The sequence below is a fragment of the Harpia harpyja genome, chromosome 1 (genome assembly GCF_026419915.1).
Source record: "Harpia harpyja isolate bHarHar1 chromosome 1, bHarHar1 primary haplotype, whole genome shotgun sequence".
NCBI lineage: Eukaryota > Metazoa > Chordata > Aves > Accipitriformes > Accipitridae > Harpia > Harpia harpyja.
The window spans coordinates 102,073,287-102,089,667 of record NC_068940.1 but is presented as its reverse complement, the minus strand read 5'-3'; the positions used below and the strand labels follow the sequence as shown (position 1 = coordinate 102,089,667).

The window sequence follows — 16,381 nt, the reverse complement described above, 5'->3', positions numbered from 1 at the left end:
CTCTAAAGGTCATTCCCCTTCTACTTAGCATTGCAGGTACTCTGTTATCACAAAATCTCCAGCAGTGTTTAACCAAGTACTGATGATATAAAATACCACAGTACCATAAATTAAAAGATGAAGTTGCTGTTCTTTTTATTGAGATGGCATTATAACACCAAAAATGTTTTCCTTTTCCTAAATATGCACTTACCTGTTGAAGTTACTTTTGCACATGATTTTGTAGTAACCATTGTGTTCGTCCATGCCTCCAAATGCTGTGGAGAGTCTCGTTATTCACTCTGTAAGAATAAGTACTTGATGTTTAAAAGCAATGGATCGAGATGGCTGTTATCCACTGCAATTTTACTAACCGTACTGTGAACGGATGTGTAAAGATCCAGCAAAAGCCCTATGCATGAGTTCCGCAAGAGGAAGCTCAGACCACAGTTATTACATGGAGACTGAAGACGTAGCTTATTTAGGTGTAGTAATTATTCCACAAACTTATTGGTTGATTTAATTCTTGACATGTGCATATTCGAAATCCCAGGTACTGCATTAACCAATTAAGGCCCTTTACAGAGACCTCATGAAGAATTGGCACAGGATTCCATATAAAGGCATATACGTGCACAGGAACAATGGGTACAAGAAAAGAATTTAAATGATGGCTCAACTACACAATCTCAATTATACTGTCAGTTTCATAGGTACTGGTCACTTTGAACCTTTTATTTAATCATGTACATAAAATCCTCCAATTTCACTTCTATCAAATTCAGCAGAACGTGTTGACTTCAGTGGGTACTGAATCAGGCACTGTGGAATTGTATGTGGTTTTACATACTCTAGTTTTACAGATGTAATTTCATTGACTCAATTAGGCTACTAGTGATTATGAAGTGCAGTACAAATTCCTCATGAGATGTCTGCATGGAAGTGAACTGAAGGATGTTTCTGAATAGCAAATTATTTTTAGGATACTTTCCTCCCCTGCACAGATTTCAAGTGCATATTCATTCTCACAATAGTAATAGTACTTAACCATCCTCTTTGGAGGACTATCTTAACTAGAGTCATTTGCAAGGCTTATTAAAGTTAACTTATACACCCGGCAGATTTCCTTGAAGATGAATACTGAAGTGGTTTGTGTCCTAATGCTCAAAAGCAAATATCTCAGAAGCAAGATGTTGTCATCCAGATAAAACTTTTCATTAACAACAGATTAACCAGTTCTTTCATGCTGTACTTGATTCTTATCAAACTCTACTTACAGATAAGTACTTTTTATTGATTAAAACCAATCAAAGATAAACTCATTCCTACTCAAACAATGCCTGAAGTGGAAACTAATACGGACAAGCCTTGCACTTTTCAGCACCATCCTGCAAGGATCAAAAATCATTTTGCAATCAAGAATGAATCAAAATCACGTAGTTTACCGGTGGAAAAATCAAGGCGAAATGGCTTATCCATTTTGTTTTAGACCCTGCTTGAAATTCTCCCAGAGTTCCTATATGCGTATTATGTCTGTTGGGAGAATGAATAAACACAGGCTGCTGTCACCTCCCAGAGCTGTAGCCATCATAACTCTATGGATAGGAAACAGTTGGAGAAGTAGTTGGTATAGAAAAGATACTTAGGTAGCAGTACCAGAAATGTGAACTCCGCTTATCAGTAACTGGAATTTAAGGCTTCTGTAGGATCAAGGAAGCTTCAATGAATTTCCAAAATCCTCTGAAGAGGACTACTGAAGGCCATTCAGCAACCTCTCACCCTCGTCTCATGGACAGTTTTATGACGTCAAAATGGAGTAAACCTAACCATCTTGTTTGTCACACTTATTTAAGAAACCCGGGTTCATTTGTTTAAAATCTCTAACTGGTAAATACCTTCAGTTTCTTCTTAGACTTGCCTCTGCACATTGCCACTTCTAAAAGGGAATCTTGGAAGTTCTCAGTGGGCAAGGACAGCAGAACTACAAAATGAACCACAACTCCTGACCCTAAATTTTAGATGCTGATTGTTTGCTCAGGGGGAGAGATTCCAGTCCTAACAATGCAGACAACCAACAGAGTCAGCAGCCCTCTAACAGAGCAAATTTCAGCATTTTAGTTTACTTTCCACAGCAAGTAACACTCCAAAGGAAGATTATTTAGTTCTCAGCACCAACAGAGTCCAGACAGAAGAACAGAGGTTTTTAAACGCTGCTTATGCGAGGCACAAAAAAACCACATACAGAACATGTTAGGGAATGTTTTGACTGTACAGAGCTACGTGATTCTGATTACAAGGTGGAGTGCTTATGGGTGAGGATGAGAGGGAAAGCCAATAAGACAGATATTGTGCTGGGAGTCTGTTATAGACCGCCTGACCAGGTTGAAGAGACGGATGAATTGTTCTACAAGCAGCTGGCAGTAGTCTCAGAATCGTGTGCCCTTGTCCTCGTGGGGGACTTTAACTTTCCAGACATCTGCTGGAAATACAACACAGCAGTGAGTAAACAATCTAGGAGGTTCCTGGAGTGTGTGGAAGATAACTTCCTGACACAGCTGGTGGGTGAGCCAACCAGGGGAGGAGCCTTGCTAGATCTGTTGTTTACGGACAGGGAAGGACTGGTGGGAGGTGTGATGGTTGGAGGCCATCTTGGGCTTAGCGACCATGAAATGATAGAATTTTCAATTCTTGGTGAGGCAAGGAAGGGGGTCAGCAAAACCACCACTATGGACTTCCAGAGGGCAAACTTTGACCTCTTCAAGGCACTGGTTGAGAGAGTCCCTTGGGAGACGGTCCTGAAGGGCAAAGGGGTCCAGGAGGGATGGACATTCTTTAAGAAGGAAATCTAAATGGCTCAGGACCAGGCTATTCCCATGTGCCGCAAGTTGAACCGCAGAGGAAAACGACCGGCCTGGCTGAACGGGGAGCTTTTGCTAGGACTTAAGAAAAAAAGGAGAGTTTATCATCTCTGGAGGAAAGGGCAGGCAACTTGGGAGGAGTACAGGGATCTTGTTAGATCATAAAGAGAGAAAATTAGAAAGGCAAAAGCTCAGCTAGAACTAAATCTGGCCACTATCGTAAGGGACAACAAAAAATGTTTTTACAAATATGTTAACAGTAAAAAGAATCCCAAGGAGAATATCTATCCTTTAATGGATACAGAAGGGAACGTAGCAACCAGTGATGAGGAAAAGGCCGAGGTACTTAATGCCTTCTTTGCCTCAGTCTTTAATAGTGAGTCCAGTTATCCCCAGGGTACTCCACCCCATGAGCTGGAAGGTAAGGATGAAGAGCAGAACATACCCCCCTTAATCCAGGAGGAAATAGTTAGGGACCTACTACGCCATCTGGACACTCAGAAATCTATGGGACCTGATGGGATCCATCCAAGAGTACTGAGGGAACTGGCTGAGGTCCTTGCCAAGCCACTCTCTATCATCTATCAGCGTTCCTGGTCAACAGGGGAGGTCCCAGAGGACTGGAGGCTTGCCAATGTGACTCCCATTTACAAGAAGGGTCAGAGGGAGGATCCGGGGAACTACGGGCCTGTCAGCCTGACCTTGGTACTGGGGAAGATTATGGAACGGTTTGTCTTGAGAGCACTCACATGGCAACTCCAGGATAAGAGGGGGATCAGGCCCAGTCAGCATGGGTTTACGAAAGGCAGGTCCTGCTTTACCAACCTGATCTCCTTCTATGACCAGGTGACCCGCCTAGTGGATGAGGGAAAGGCTGTGGACGTTATTTTCCTTGACTTCAGCAAGGCCTTTGACACTGGCTCTCATGGCATACTCCTTGAGAAGCTGGCGTCTCGGGGCTTGGACAAGTGCACTCTTCGCTGGGTGAAAAACTGGCTGGATGGCCGAGCCCAGAGGGTTGTGGTGAATGGGGTGAAATCCAGTTGGCAGCAGGTCACAAGTGGTGTTCCCCAGGGCTCGGTGTTGGGCCCTGTTCTGTTTAATATCTTTATCGATGATCTGGATGAGGGGATCGAGTGCACCCTCAGCAAGTTTGCAGACGACACCAAGTTGGGAGGCAGGGTCGATCTGCTTGAGGGTAGGGAGGCTCTACAAAGAGATCTGGACAGGCTGGATCGATGGGCTGAGGCCAATCGTATGAGGTTCAACAAGGCCAAGTGCCGGGTCCTGCACTTGGGTCACAGCAACCCCATGCAACGCTACAGTCCTGGGGAAGAGTGGCTGGAAAGCTGCCCGGCAGAGAAAGACCTGGGTGTGCTGGTTGACAGCCAGCAGTGTGCCCAGGTGGCCAAGAAGGCCAACGGCATCCTGGCCTGTATCAGGAACAGTGTGGCCAGCAGGAGCAGGGAGGTGATCGTTCCCCTGTACTCAGCACTGGTAAGGCCGCACCTCGAGTACTGTGTTCAGTTTTGGGCCCCTCACTGCAGGAAAGACATTGAGGTGCTGGAGCGTGTCCAGAGAAGGGCAACCAAGTTGGTGAGGGGTCTGGAGCACAAGTCTTATGAGGAGCGGCTGAGGGAGCTGGGGTTGTTCAGTCTAGAGAAGAGGAGGCTGAGGGGAGACGTTATAGCTCTCTACAACTACCTGAAAGGGGTCTCTTCTGTCAGGTGTCTGGAGATAGGACAAGAGGAAATGGCCTCAAGTTGAGGCAAGGGAGATTTAGGTTAGATATTAGGAAAAATTTTTTTACTGAGAGGGTTGTCAAACATTAGAATGGGCTGCCCAGGGAAGCGGTTGAGTCACCATCCCTGGCGGTATTCAAAAAGCGAGTGGACGGGGTACTTCAGGACATGGTTTAGTGGGCATGGTTGATGGTTGGACTCAATGATCTTGAAGGTCTTTTCCAACCTAAATGATTCTATGATTCTATGTGCTGCATTTAACTCCTCACAACCAGCACAATTCAATTTGACGTAGATGACTTCAGTGTGACCACATCTACCATCCACAAAAAGAAAAAAAAGAACATGGTTCCGCAAAGGGAACTGGAGAGCACCAAGTTCCCAACACACGCAAAGCCAGATAGGTGAGTATTAAAGGTAAAGCACAGGATGATTGGTATGAAATCCTCAGTGCTAACTTGATGTGCTTGATTTAAGGCTTTACAGACACCTAGGCAGAGTGTAGGATCAGAGATGCTAGAGTCTACCACTTGGAGCAATTTGGAGCTTTCTACAGTTTCTACCTCATTCTGGATGTTTTGCAAAACCCCTCCTGATCACTAGGGCTGGATCAGTGGTACTGGATTTGTTGTCCCACAAGCGGGGTTTGGTACCCGGCGTGCAACGAGCCAATCTTACACACAGAGCCAAGACATTTGTTTATCTCCTGTCTGCGCAGAGATGGGTGCCAGGTGGTAACTCCACAAAGCTGGCACACCATATCAAAGAACTACAACATATTTATTCTGTTACATGATTAGTAAAAACCCACCTAAATTTACATTCATTGGTTAGTAGTCATCCTCTCATCTACTATTGGTCAGTTATATTTAAATTAGCCTCGCTTGCTATGTAAATTAGCACGCATGCTCCTTGCAGGGGTGGGGGGGCAAGTTTTTCCAGTCTTGAATTGAGTCTATGGTTGGTCAGATCTCCCCTTGCCACCTTTCCCCTTCCCTTAGTTGACGCTTCTTTGGCAGTCACCCGGCCTTCGGGCCTTCGGCGCCTTCTGGGGCAGGATGTTTCCTTTTATCAGTCTTTAGTTCCTTCTTCAAGGGCACAGTTGCAAAGCATGCATAGTTTATACAAAGTAATCAGGCTCACATAGTGAAGTTTTCAAGTAATGGTCCCCCTTAAAGGACAATGCATCATGTTTAACCCTGAATTGAGCAGTATCACCACGGCTAGGCCGTAACTCAGACATATGACTACAGGTTCAGTCCCTTGGGAACCTCAGGGATCTAAGGAACAGAAATCTGGCAAGCCATTTTACAGCCTCTACTAACCAGGCAACCTTCTCATACCAGCTAACAAAATAACATTCCTGATTTATTTTTGATATACAGATATATTGATATATATCTACATAGACACACACTACCTAATTATATATTTACGTAAAGACCCTGAGGGATAAAAGGAGAAAATAGAATCCTATCAAGGAAACGTGAAGGTGGGCTACATATGACCCAAGCTCACCAAACCTTCAGAGGGACTTGAAGGACAGCTGTGCCACCCTCCCTTTGACACACTTGAACCCTTTATGTCTGAAAGCACATGAAAGGTCAGATCAGAAGAAACATCTCAAGATCATTCTGAAAACTTGCATCATAGGGTCCTTCATCCCATTAGCGCGGACATGCAGAGAGCACCAAAAAATAACATTGCATCATCAGAAAGTCCTGTGCTCTAACTACTTAACCAATCCCTAACTCTGGCATGCTTTAAGGTTGTGCTTTCAAATAATAGAAATATATGTGCTCTCATCAAAAATCTCATTAAAAAGTAAACAATTATTATTGATTCTACTAATACTGCCTGGAACCCAAATAATAGCAGCCACCCTGTTTCTACCTTTCTTTTTGTTATTAAATTTTCTAACAATAAAACAGTCACTTTTTAACACTTCAAGATTGCATTTAAATTAAAAAACAAAAACACTATAGAAAGCTAGAGAAAGGGGATTATCACAGTAACTTTGATTCTCCTTCTCAGTGCCAGTTAAAATCTACAGATATTTGTATTCTATCTTTGTAACCTGCATGAACAGTGTTGGACATGTCTATAATTCTGCACATGAACAACATGAATAATCATACATACCTCTGGTCTCAGGTGCAGTAAAATCCAGTGTTACAGGCAGTGCATTCAGTCAGTTAACCATTATGAGCATTTTTAATTATCTTTAAATCAACAATTATTCCTATAAGGTCCTCCAAACAATTTTTTAATAAAAAACTAATTTACTACTCACAAATTAATTAGTATGAGATAAAATTAGTTGCATCTTTTTAAATGAGATTTTGCAACCAAGGTCAAGGGCAGTAAACATCAAGTTCTAAAAGCCACTGCTTTTGGATTATGAAGTACTCGAATTTTTTTGCCTCAAGGAAATGAAGAATTGCTTCCATTGTGTAATGGAAGAACAGACTTAAGGAAAATATGGCACTTCAGACTTCAGTGGATAATCAAACAGAAATCACTCATAGATGGCGTTTTGGACAGGAGTTTGTTCAATTAAAGAAAGGCAAGTTTTTACACAAACCTAATCATGGCAATAAATTTTCAGAACGTATAGTACTGTTAGGAAATACGTGTGCCAGTGCTAGGAAATGGCTTGACTGCTTATATTCCTCAGCAACCTCCAAGCCAAATGGAGGCCTCTAACATTTAAGACTAAGGCAAACATACAGTCATACCACTCCAATAGTGCCACCTGCTGCGTATTTTAAAAGTATACAGTGGCCTGTAAATACAAGCAGCTCAATTTAAAGACTGAATGATTGACTGATTTAAACAGAAGTTCTAATTCTGTGTATATGTATGACAATAAGAAATTTTTTATTATTATTTATTAGTAATACCTAAACAGGCTAGGGGTGCAAAGAAAGTTGTTCCACTATGGTTTAAGAATAGAACCCATGAGTAATCCATTTTCAAGTTTATCTCAGTGGCATAACGAGGATTAGTTACATCAGCTCACTACACATCAAAACCACAATTAACTCTATGTACTTTGTGATACCATGTAGATTAGACCTGCAACTCATTTTATGAATCATATCCTGGTTGCAAATTATTCACAAAACACACACATGGACATATGTGTGTATGTCTGTGTATATATATATATACAACAGATCCACACACATGCCTTGATAGCAAAGTATACACACACAAAGACATATACACACAAACATATATATATACACACCTCTTGAGACTGAATCAAGATGCCCTGTTCACAAGCTTTCCTTGAAAAGGAAACAAACTACAATATATATGGGATTGGCTCAGCAAAACAAAAGCTAATCCTGTTCCTGGTTCCACCGCTCTGCTGTACCACCTAGACTCATTCACTTCATTTCACTGGGCATCTGGTTTCTTTTCCCAGTTTCTGGTTTTGCTGCTTAGCCATGCGACTGTTTGGGAAGAGACTGCCTTGTATAATCCATTTGCGTAACTAAGTGTGATGGCTTTTCCATGATCCTGAGGGAATGGTACAGTACGAATAATTAATAATAATTTCTGATCAGATACAAACTCATTATACTTTAAATGCTCTTGTAATGAGAAGTTAAGTGTACATCTTTTAAGACAGAGCCTACATTTCATGTTCAAGGATGCTATCCTGGTAATTCTTTTTGCAACACATAGTCAAGTTGCACAAGCCACTTTCACAGGAGGTCAGTGAGTCAAATAGTGTGACTGGAATTTTAAAAAGGTTGGGTAACTTTTATGACCATTAATAATGTTTGTATTGAATGCCAGCTCAAACTGTAATGAGGTTAATTAAATCTCCTGCCCCAATGTATAAACCAACTGCCTGAAGGTCCAAAGGAGGACTCCATGTGCCAACAACTCAGAACACTGAACAAACAAGGCAATTGAGGTACTCCTTTGTACAGAGCACTAGGTGCTTGTCACTACTGAATGCAGAATATCAAAGTAGATCTACCAAAGCCATGATGTATCAGAAGACCTCTAACATGACACATGCTTTTTCCAGAGTCAAGAGAGAATCTAACTTGAAGAGTATCTACAGGGTCTGACAAGTTTACTGTTCTTTCTCTGGCTAAAGCAGAAAAAGACTGCAGTTGAGGTAGGCGACACGATTTGCAAGACACAAGCATACTGGGAAGGCAAAAGCAATTATTAATGAAGTGAATTACAGCAGACTTAGACATGTGAGCCTGCTGAGCCTTACCAGAACTCTATGTACTGCATAACTAGAGTCTTGTCACCTGCGTACGCACAACTTCCAAAGGGATTCCCAAGATCTGCAGGATTTGAGCCTGATTCAGTAAATCATTTATGATGCAAATCATCGCATAATTTCTGCCAGTAACTGGAAAAATAGAGCACACCGGCATTCCTTCCACACACTGCCCTTTCACGATGTTTTTTATGCAATGTTTTTCACTGCAAGGAACCTAGCTGATGCACAATTATATTAAAACTACTGTTTAACTGCATTATTTTTTCATGTACCACTCTTTTGGGCCCTTGCATCAGTATCAGATGGACCTATTTCAGGGACAGAAATTTGCAGTTAATAGTCCAGACATAGTCTCATACTTTATTTGATATGATCAAAAGCCATGTATTTTTAAAATTTTTGCCTCATTATTAGATAATACTATTACATGTACAGTAAGCTTTAAAATGTGGCTTACTGTGCATTTGAAGAGTTTGTTCATCTCTCAGTAACGAAATGATTACTTCTATAGTTTATTTCATTTTATAGAAAGGCAGAAAACCTGAATGAGTCAGAGTAAGGCATTCCTATCTCCAGCCTCTGAATTCCAAGTGTCACTGGCACATACTGTTTTGACTCTGCACCCAGGCCTGAATACTTTTAACACATTCTTAAAAGGGAGCAATAAGCACAAAATTATTATTAAGGTATAAACAAATCCTCCCCTCCCACCCCACAGCCCCAAGAAGTGGCAGCAACAATGAAACTGGATGAAAGTTAAGGAAAGGAGAGTGGAGGGGAAAGACACAAAATACATGGAAAGAAACCTGAAGAAAGATTTCCCTGGTGGAACTACTGTCTTGGGGAGGTCACCATGACAGCATCCCTTTAAGAATTAACATTACTACATAAACCAGTATTACCCAGCCCTTTGTGCACCTGACTCTGTTCAATGAGGTTTTGTATTTCACTGTTTTTTTTGGCAAAGCTTCATATGCTCACAACCTTAAGTCAACATTAAATCCAACTATCCAGTTATAATCATGAACTATGTATGCAGTAGCTCCAGACGCACCGCATGAAAACAAGCTGACTGAAACCCACAACTTCAGACTAGACCATGCAACTTCTGAAAGTCACCATACTTGGAAGAAAGTTACTTCTTCATTTAGGAAGATTTCAGATGCTTCATACTTGATTTGTTTTTTTGCCAACACAATGAAGGAAATGTCTTGCTTCTGCATGACTTTTTCTTCCTTGTTGGAACAGATGGTGAAGGCTTACAAATACATGATTGGTATTTTTTCAGTGACTCATACCTCAGAGCAACAGGCTTCAGATCGTGATAAGCAGCCAACCAAGATGGATGTAAGCTTACTCGAGGAGCAGTATGACCATATAAAACAGAAGCAAAAACTGCAATCACACATTATTGTATTTAAAACAGGTATGCTTATATTTATAGGAAAAAATGCAAATGTAGATGTACAGACTATTTCTTTAAATCTTGAATAACTCCTAGCTTTGTTCTTTTTATGTTCAGCTTCAAGAGAGGTACAAAGTTAATTCCTTTTCTGTCATTTTGGGGCTTTATTCATTTCACTGAATGGTGGTCTTATGTTTATATCAACTAGCTTCACGGCAGTGAAACACTAACATGAGTTTGAAACAGATGAACATATTTGAGATAGGGTTTTACAGGTTTTATGTCCGTAAAGTAAAATTCTAAACATAAATGGTAACTCTTCCAGGAGCCACATACTTCATGTCTGTCATCTGTGTATTTGTGCAATGTATTCTGTAATATTTCTGCTCTCTTGAATGCTTCCATCAGAACAAGCAACTCTGGGTCTTCTGTCTCTTTTCCCCTTCTTTATCTGTGTAAAGAAATGTGTCCTACAAGACTACAGGAAACAATAGCAAATATCAAGTGACTAGCACAAGTTAGGGGTTTTTTTAAATTAACTTATACTAAGAGTCATAGTGGGTAACTAAGATACAAGCTTTGAACAAAAGGTCCTGTTTTGAAAGTATTTTTACTGCATATTGCTTGAAAAGTACATAAATAGAAAAACAAGTAGCAATATGTATCACTCATCCACCTATGTCAGACAGATTTTATATAAAAACTTTCAACTATTTTAAAGTTTTTGGTTAGGCTACTGCTTACAATATTACACTGATAACATTTTCATTTACTTTCCAAGTTAAAGTGATATTGAGAATACTAAGTCAATTAATGAAGTTTTCTTCTGAATTTAATTGCAATATGAAAAATATGCTTTGTTCACCTCTCATATTAGTATTGAGCTCAACAAATGCAGAACTTAGGTTATTTCATTCTTTACATTTTCCTCTACATTTTTCAGCAGTTCTAGATTTTAGCTGTGTCAGACTATATCATCAAAACAATTGAAAAAACACATAACTATGAACTACCCAACAGATTCACTTCGTCAATATTCTTTCATCCAAATGTCTAGAAATTCTTATGTTAAAAGAATTTCAATCTCTGTGAGGAAGAAAAAAAAAAATATATATATATAAAAGCTTATTTTATCAGGTATGAAAAGGCAAATAACTTGAAGACAAAACAGCCCATCTCATCAGCTATAGCAAAAATGTAAGTTAGTTAAAGAAAGAAAGCAGGAGTCTGTATTCAGATTAAATTCAAATGAAGCTTCAGATATAATGAATGTAATCAGAGCAGATTTTTTGCAAAGACACCATTTGAAGATTAAAGAAAAGACATAAGAAAGTAGGACTGCACAGTTTCTGGGAAGTTTAAGATTTAGTAGGGCTGGAAGTTCACATACAAATATTTTCGTACACATACATATAACCCAAAACATTCACAAAACCACACAACCTACTGCACTGAACTACTATCTTTAAACAACCTGTGTGGAAAGGATCTATGTTACTGTTAGAAGCAGTTGAAGTTTGGGGGTTTTTTGTTATGCTGAGTTCTCAATGTGCAGAAAGTTGATCTTATACATTCCTATGGTTTGGAAGCTGGGAAAACCTATTACATAGCTCAGCACTTTGAACCTGTTACATGCATCAGTTTCCAAGAATATGTCAAGCAGAAATGAACACTGCCATATTGGGATAGCCTACTGCCCTACACTCCTTAAGTTACAAGCTTAAACTATCCAGAAATTCCAGCTAGTACCAAAAGGCAGTCCACGTATGTATCAGTATTTTGTACTGACAGCAAACTGTTTCCCTACCTAGAGGGTAAGATTATGGCTAGGCTGGGATGGGGACAACAATGACAGAACCACCACAACCCTGCACATACACACAAACCTCAAAGGCCAGACACAAAACCTCATGAGTTTTAAACCTCATGGAAGGAGGGCACCTTCAGTCCTCATGGTCTTAAAAATACCTGCTAAAGGTCTTTGTTCCATCTAGCAAACCCCTAAATTTTTCCTGTCTGACAGACCAGCTGTCCTTCTGTGATACCACAGGGATTTTGAGCATTTGAGGTTTATTGCACCACAGTTGGAATGGTAACTCCAAGTTTCCTTGAGGACTTTTAGCTTTGTAGGTCTCTACCTGTTTGCCAGTGTCATGAAATTGTGCACTTTTAAACAGAACTTCAGATCCTCTAACTTCTCTAGGTTTTTGACTGGTGGGTTAATAACTGAGAAGTCACCTGAAAACAACTGTCTTCTGTTCCTTCCAGAATACACACAGCCACGTTCACACTTCTGCCTGTTCCTGATTATTTGAGAACAAAGAGCATGACAAGATTCCAAAGTCACCAGCTAGGGGATAATACAGCAGTGTATTCATTATTTATTGGCTAAGAAACTGAAAAACTGTATTTACTTTAGGAATTAAATGGGAGCATTCAGCACATGCAGTCACAACAGTTTCTGCCCTGACTGCAGAAATCTCTTCCAAGTATTTCCCAACCTAACTTGAAATAAGATTAACTTTTGTCGCTCCAGAACCTTAAAAGTATCTATCTATGATGACAGCACATGAAAAAGGCCAGATGGTAAAAAAACCCTGCAATGAGGCTATAATGCACAATTTATTAAAAAAAAAAAAAAAAAAGAAAAAGAAAGAAAGACCAAAGATCCGTCTAATTAAAGCTTTCTTTAGAAGTTGAGAGTGTGCTGAATGTGTGTTAATTCAACACACAGTGGTTCAGGACTCTCAAATTTCTACCCAAGGTCATTGCTCAATTTTGTGTGCCGCACCTGTAGCCAAGGAATCAAATCAAACCTGAACTCAAAACCAGTCCAGACTATTAAAATTTGACTAGATGCATTACTTTGAACTCCTTGATCAACTCAAGCCAGATGGTAATTGTTCTGATGACCAGTTCATAAGGTTCAAGACAAAACCTGATGTTGCCTATTAATGCCAGTTCAGCCAAGGGTGCAATTACATCCACAAGAACATGCAAAGCTGCATCACCTCAGTCTCTCAGTTCCTTCTCTCTTGCTTTTTCTCTCACACATGGAGAACAAGGCCTAATTTTTGTAGCTTGGTGCTATACCATGCTGTTCTGCAGAACACATGGGTCTATTTTGCAAGTGGACTTTTCGTAGCCACCCAAGCTCAGCTTTATTTCCTGGATAAAGTCCACTCATAACTTTGATTCTCACTGTTACATATAGAGAACTGTGTGTTCTTACCTCTATGAATGGTTTCACCCTAGGAAATTCTGTTAGCATACTTCACTGTATAGACATATGCACAAACACATCTATATCTCTAAGCTCTGCGTGTGCTTTAGTCTCCTTTCTCCTGGTAACACTGCAGGAGAGCGGAAGCTGTGGGCTGACACAGTTCTCACTCCCACAGCCATGCTGCAGAGCAGCTCTTACCAGATCAACCCTACATGGCCAACCCAGGGAACAGAAAAAATTCTGTGATATTATGCTGGTGGTGGTCCTTCAGCAGTGGGAGCCAAAGACAGTCGTGAAAGCCCCTCCTTAGCTGAAGCCCTGTTATACAGGTTCATTTACTGCCAGTAAATCAGCTGGGTCTGATCTCTTCAAATATTTCCTTGTAAAGACGGTATGAAAGACAGTTACAAAGCGGGGGTTGTTCTGTTGTTTTATTTAAAGGCAGCATCCTATTCCAAACAGCTACACTTCAAATTCAGGGTTACAATTCTTTTTAAATGGCTATTCAGATATTCTGTTTCAGAATATAATCAGCACTCTTCTATGTCTACTTTTTTCACTTTAATATGCTTCATAACTCATACTGCAGACACAGTTCCTATAACTCAACCCTGTAAATAAGGTCAGCATTCTGCACAACTCCTACTTTAAACTATATTTATACTACCTGAAGTGTATTTCATTAGTATTTGCAATGTCAACAGCAGTTTATCTTTAGTGTAGTGGTTCAGTTTCTATTCATTTTCAAGGCACAGAAAGCCAGTCATGTTCATTAATTTGATGGCTGCTACATGCAATTAAAGTAGCATTAGCGTTTCTATCCCTAATATCTTATACATTTCTAACAGTAACTTTCATACTGCTTTAGATATTAAGCCATAGGGATAGCAGAAAAAAAGAAGAGACCAGATTCTCTCCCACTGTTACAGCTACTCTATACCATTCATGGATCAAGCAGATTTTTCCTCAAAGCAACCATTCAGGCAACACTAGTGTGATAAGCCGTTTACTTTACACCATTTATACTGACTACAATAGTAAAATTACAGTAAAATATTAAAATACAAGCCTATATGTCAACGATCCCTCATTAAGAAAAAGAAAAAAGAAATTCACAACTTCTTTCATCTGGAAGTGGTCACAGTATTTTTAAGTTGTGAATACAACTTCAAACAATATCAAACAGAACATTTTTGTCTTTCAAATCACAACACCTACCAACACACAGAGCAAGTCCCTGCTCACCTTAAGAATTTTTGCTTACAAGCAATTAATTATTGAAAGTCAATTCTCAATCTGTGTTGTTAATGAGCCTTAGAGTACCGGTTAGATCAATATTGACTTGATATATCTCCATTTTCATTTGACTGACCCTGGGGTACCATTTCTGTCCTCAGAACTGCAAAACCGAGCATTAAATATTTCTACTCTGTAACGTGGCATCAGAAGAACTTGCACTACTCTCAGCCACAGACAGAAAGAGTGCAGATAAACTTATCTGTTAAAACCCTTCAGTTGAGTTTATGCTACAGAAATTACACCCTTAATTTTTGCCACCATAGTAACGTGCATATATGCATTTCTCTTGTAGGTGAACATGAATCTGTTCTCCCAGCATCAATGGTCAATGCTGTTTTAATTAATAAACATGTTAGAAGATCAAAGTCATTTACAGAACATGTTCCTGTCAGAAAGATCAGACTGGAGATGACCAGCAGTGGCAACGTACAAGACAGCTCACCATGGCGTACACACCTGGGAATTCACCGCCTGGTGCAAGCCCCTTGTCAAGGAGTTAGCTGGGATCTTTCCCACTGCAAGAACAGACCACGCAGTTTTGACAATCAGAGGCTGATTTCAAAGGGAAACGGCACACTGCAACACAAGGAATTAGAAGGAGCAAGTGAACTATCCGTGCTCAGTCAACTGGGAAGTTCAAGCACGTTGAACAGTTTCAGCGAAGAGAATGGCAGCAACATTTCAAGCACCTGCCAAAAGCCTCCTCCGAAATCAGCCACGTCAGCAGTTTGGACACACCAACATATTTCTTCTACAAAATGCATGCCGGCCTGCAACAAACTAAACTTTTACCCTTTCCCCAATAAAAAAGGACCGAGAATTTCTGAAGCAGCAAGGAGGCTTGGATTATACGTCTCACAATGAAAACATTCAATAATACATAAAACTTAGTAAAAAACTTGACTAAAACTTTAAATAGCAAAATAGTCTTCCTAGTTACACTGATTGACCTGCTGAAGATCTACTACTCTTATTAGCCAAGGAATATCCTTACTATATAATCTGTTGTTTTACAGTACAGTGTAAAATTAGATGTTCTTATGAAGATGCTGGGCTGCAATGACAGATACTCACTTCTGTTATTCGAGATATAAGAGCAATTTTATCTTTTTTTTTCCTGTTTTCAGGTTACTGATTTTAGAAACTAAGGTTTTATCACAGCAATTATTTGAAATATCTCAAAGAGCTATAGCAAAGACTAGCAGAACTACTGATGAAGCAACTAGACTAAATTTCAGTATGGTACTATTTAATTAGACAATAAACAAGTAACAAATGAAACAGTATTGAAGGTGATTGGTACACTTAACATACAATTTCATCGTTCACTTTCCTTGAAAAATTATACTTTCTGATGTGTGTACTTTTAAAATCAATGAATAAAACCTGTGCTCATTTCTATTGTTGTTTTAATGGGACTTAGTAAATGTCACCTTTTCCTTATATATAAATTCTCTAATAACATGTTGTTGGTTCCCATCTATCCCCAGTATTTCATTAGAAAACAAAAGTCTGAAATAATTACTTAGTCCCCGATACCATGTATCAATGTATCTTCCTTACCAGAAGTATAATGCATCTTTCTGCTGTTAGAGCTGTGTGTGCACAAAGGGG

General features: G+C 39.8%; 2 protein-coding genes across 2 annotated transcripts in view; one reads left to right on the top strand and one right to left on the bottom strand.

Moving 5' to 3' along the window:
- The window catches only part of XYLB (xylulokinase), a 100,026-nt gene extending 89,868 nt beyond the window's left edge, over positions 1–10,158 (bottom strand). Inside the window, exons 1-3 of the mRNA XM_052807390.1 lie at positions 10,136–10,158; positions 7,833–8,107; positions 194–281 (exon numbers count right to left, since the gene is read on the bottom strand). The gene's annotated coding sequence lies outside the window, so the exon portion shown is untranslated. The remainder of the gene's footprint in view (positions 1–193; positions 282–7,832; positions 8,108–10,135) is intronic.
- On the top strand, positions 9,054–16,166 carry C1H9orf152 (chromosome 1 C9orf152 homolog). Its single transcript, XM_052807422.1, has 2 exons — positions 9,054–10,263; positions 15,060–16,166. Exons 1-2 carry the CDS (start codon positions 9,867–9,869, stop codon positions 15,629–15,631), a joined length of 969 nt encoding a protein of 322 aa, XP_052663382.1. The 5' UTR covers positions 9,054–9,866; the 3' UTR covers positions 15,632–16,166.
- The last annotated feature ends 215 nt before the right edge of the window (positions 16,167–16,381 follow it).

Bases quoted from the DNA above. Each gene is read 5' to 3' on its own strand.
- C1H9orf152 (XM_052807422.1), top strand. From the start codon at position 9,867: ATGTATGCAGTAGCTCCAGACGCACCGCATGAAAACAAGCTGACTGAA. The intron at 10,264-15,059 runs GTATGCTTATAT...TTTCTCTTGTAG, and splicing joins CATTATTGTATTTAAAACAG to GTGAACATGAATCTGTTCTC.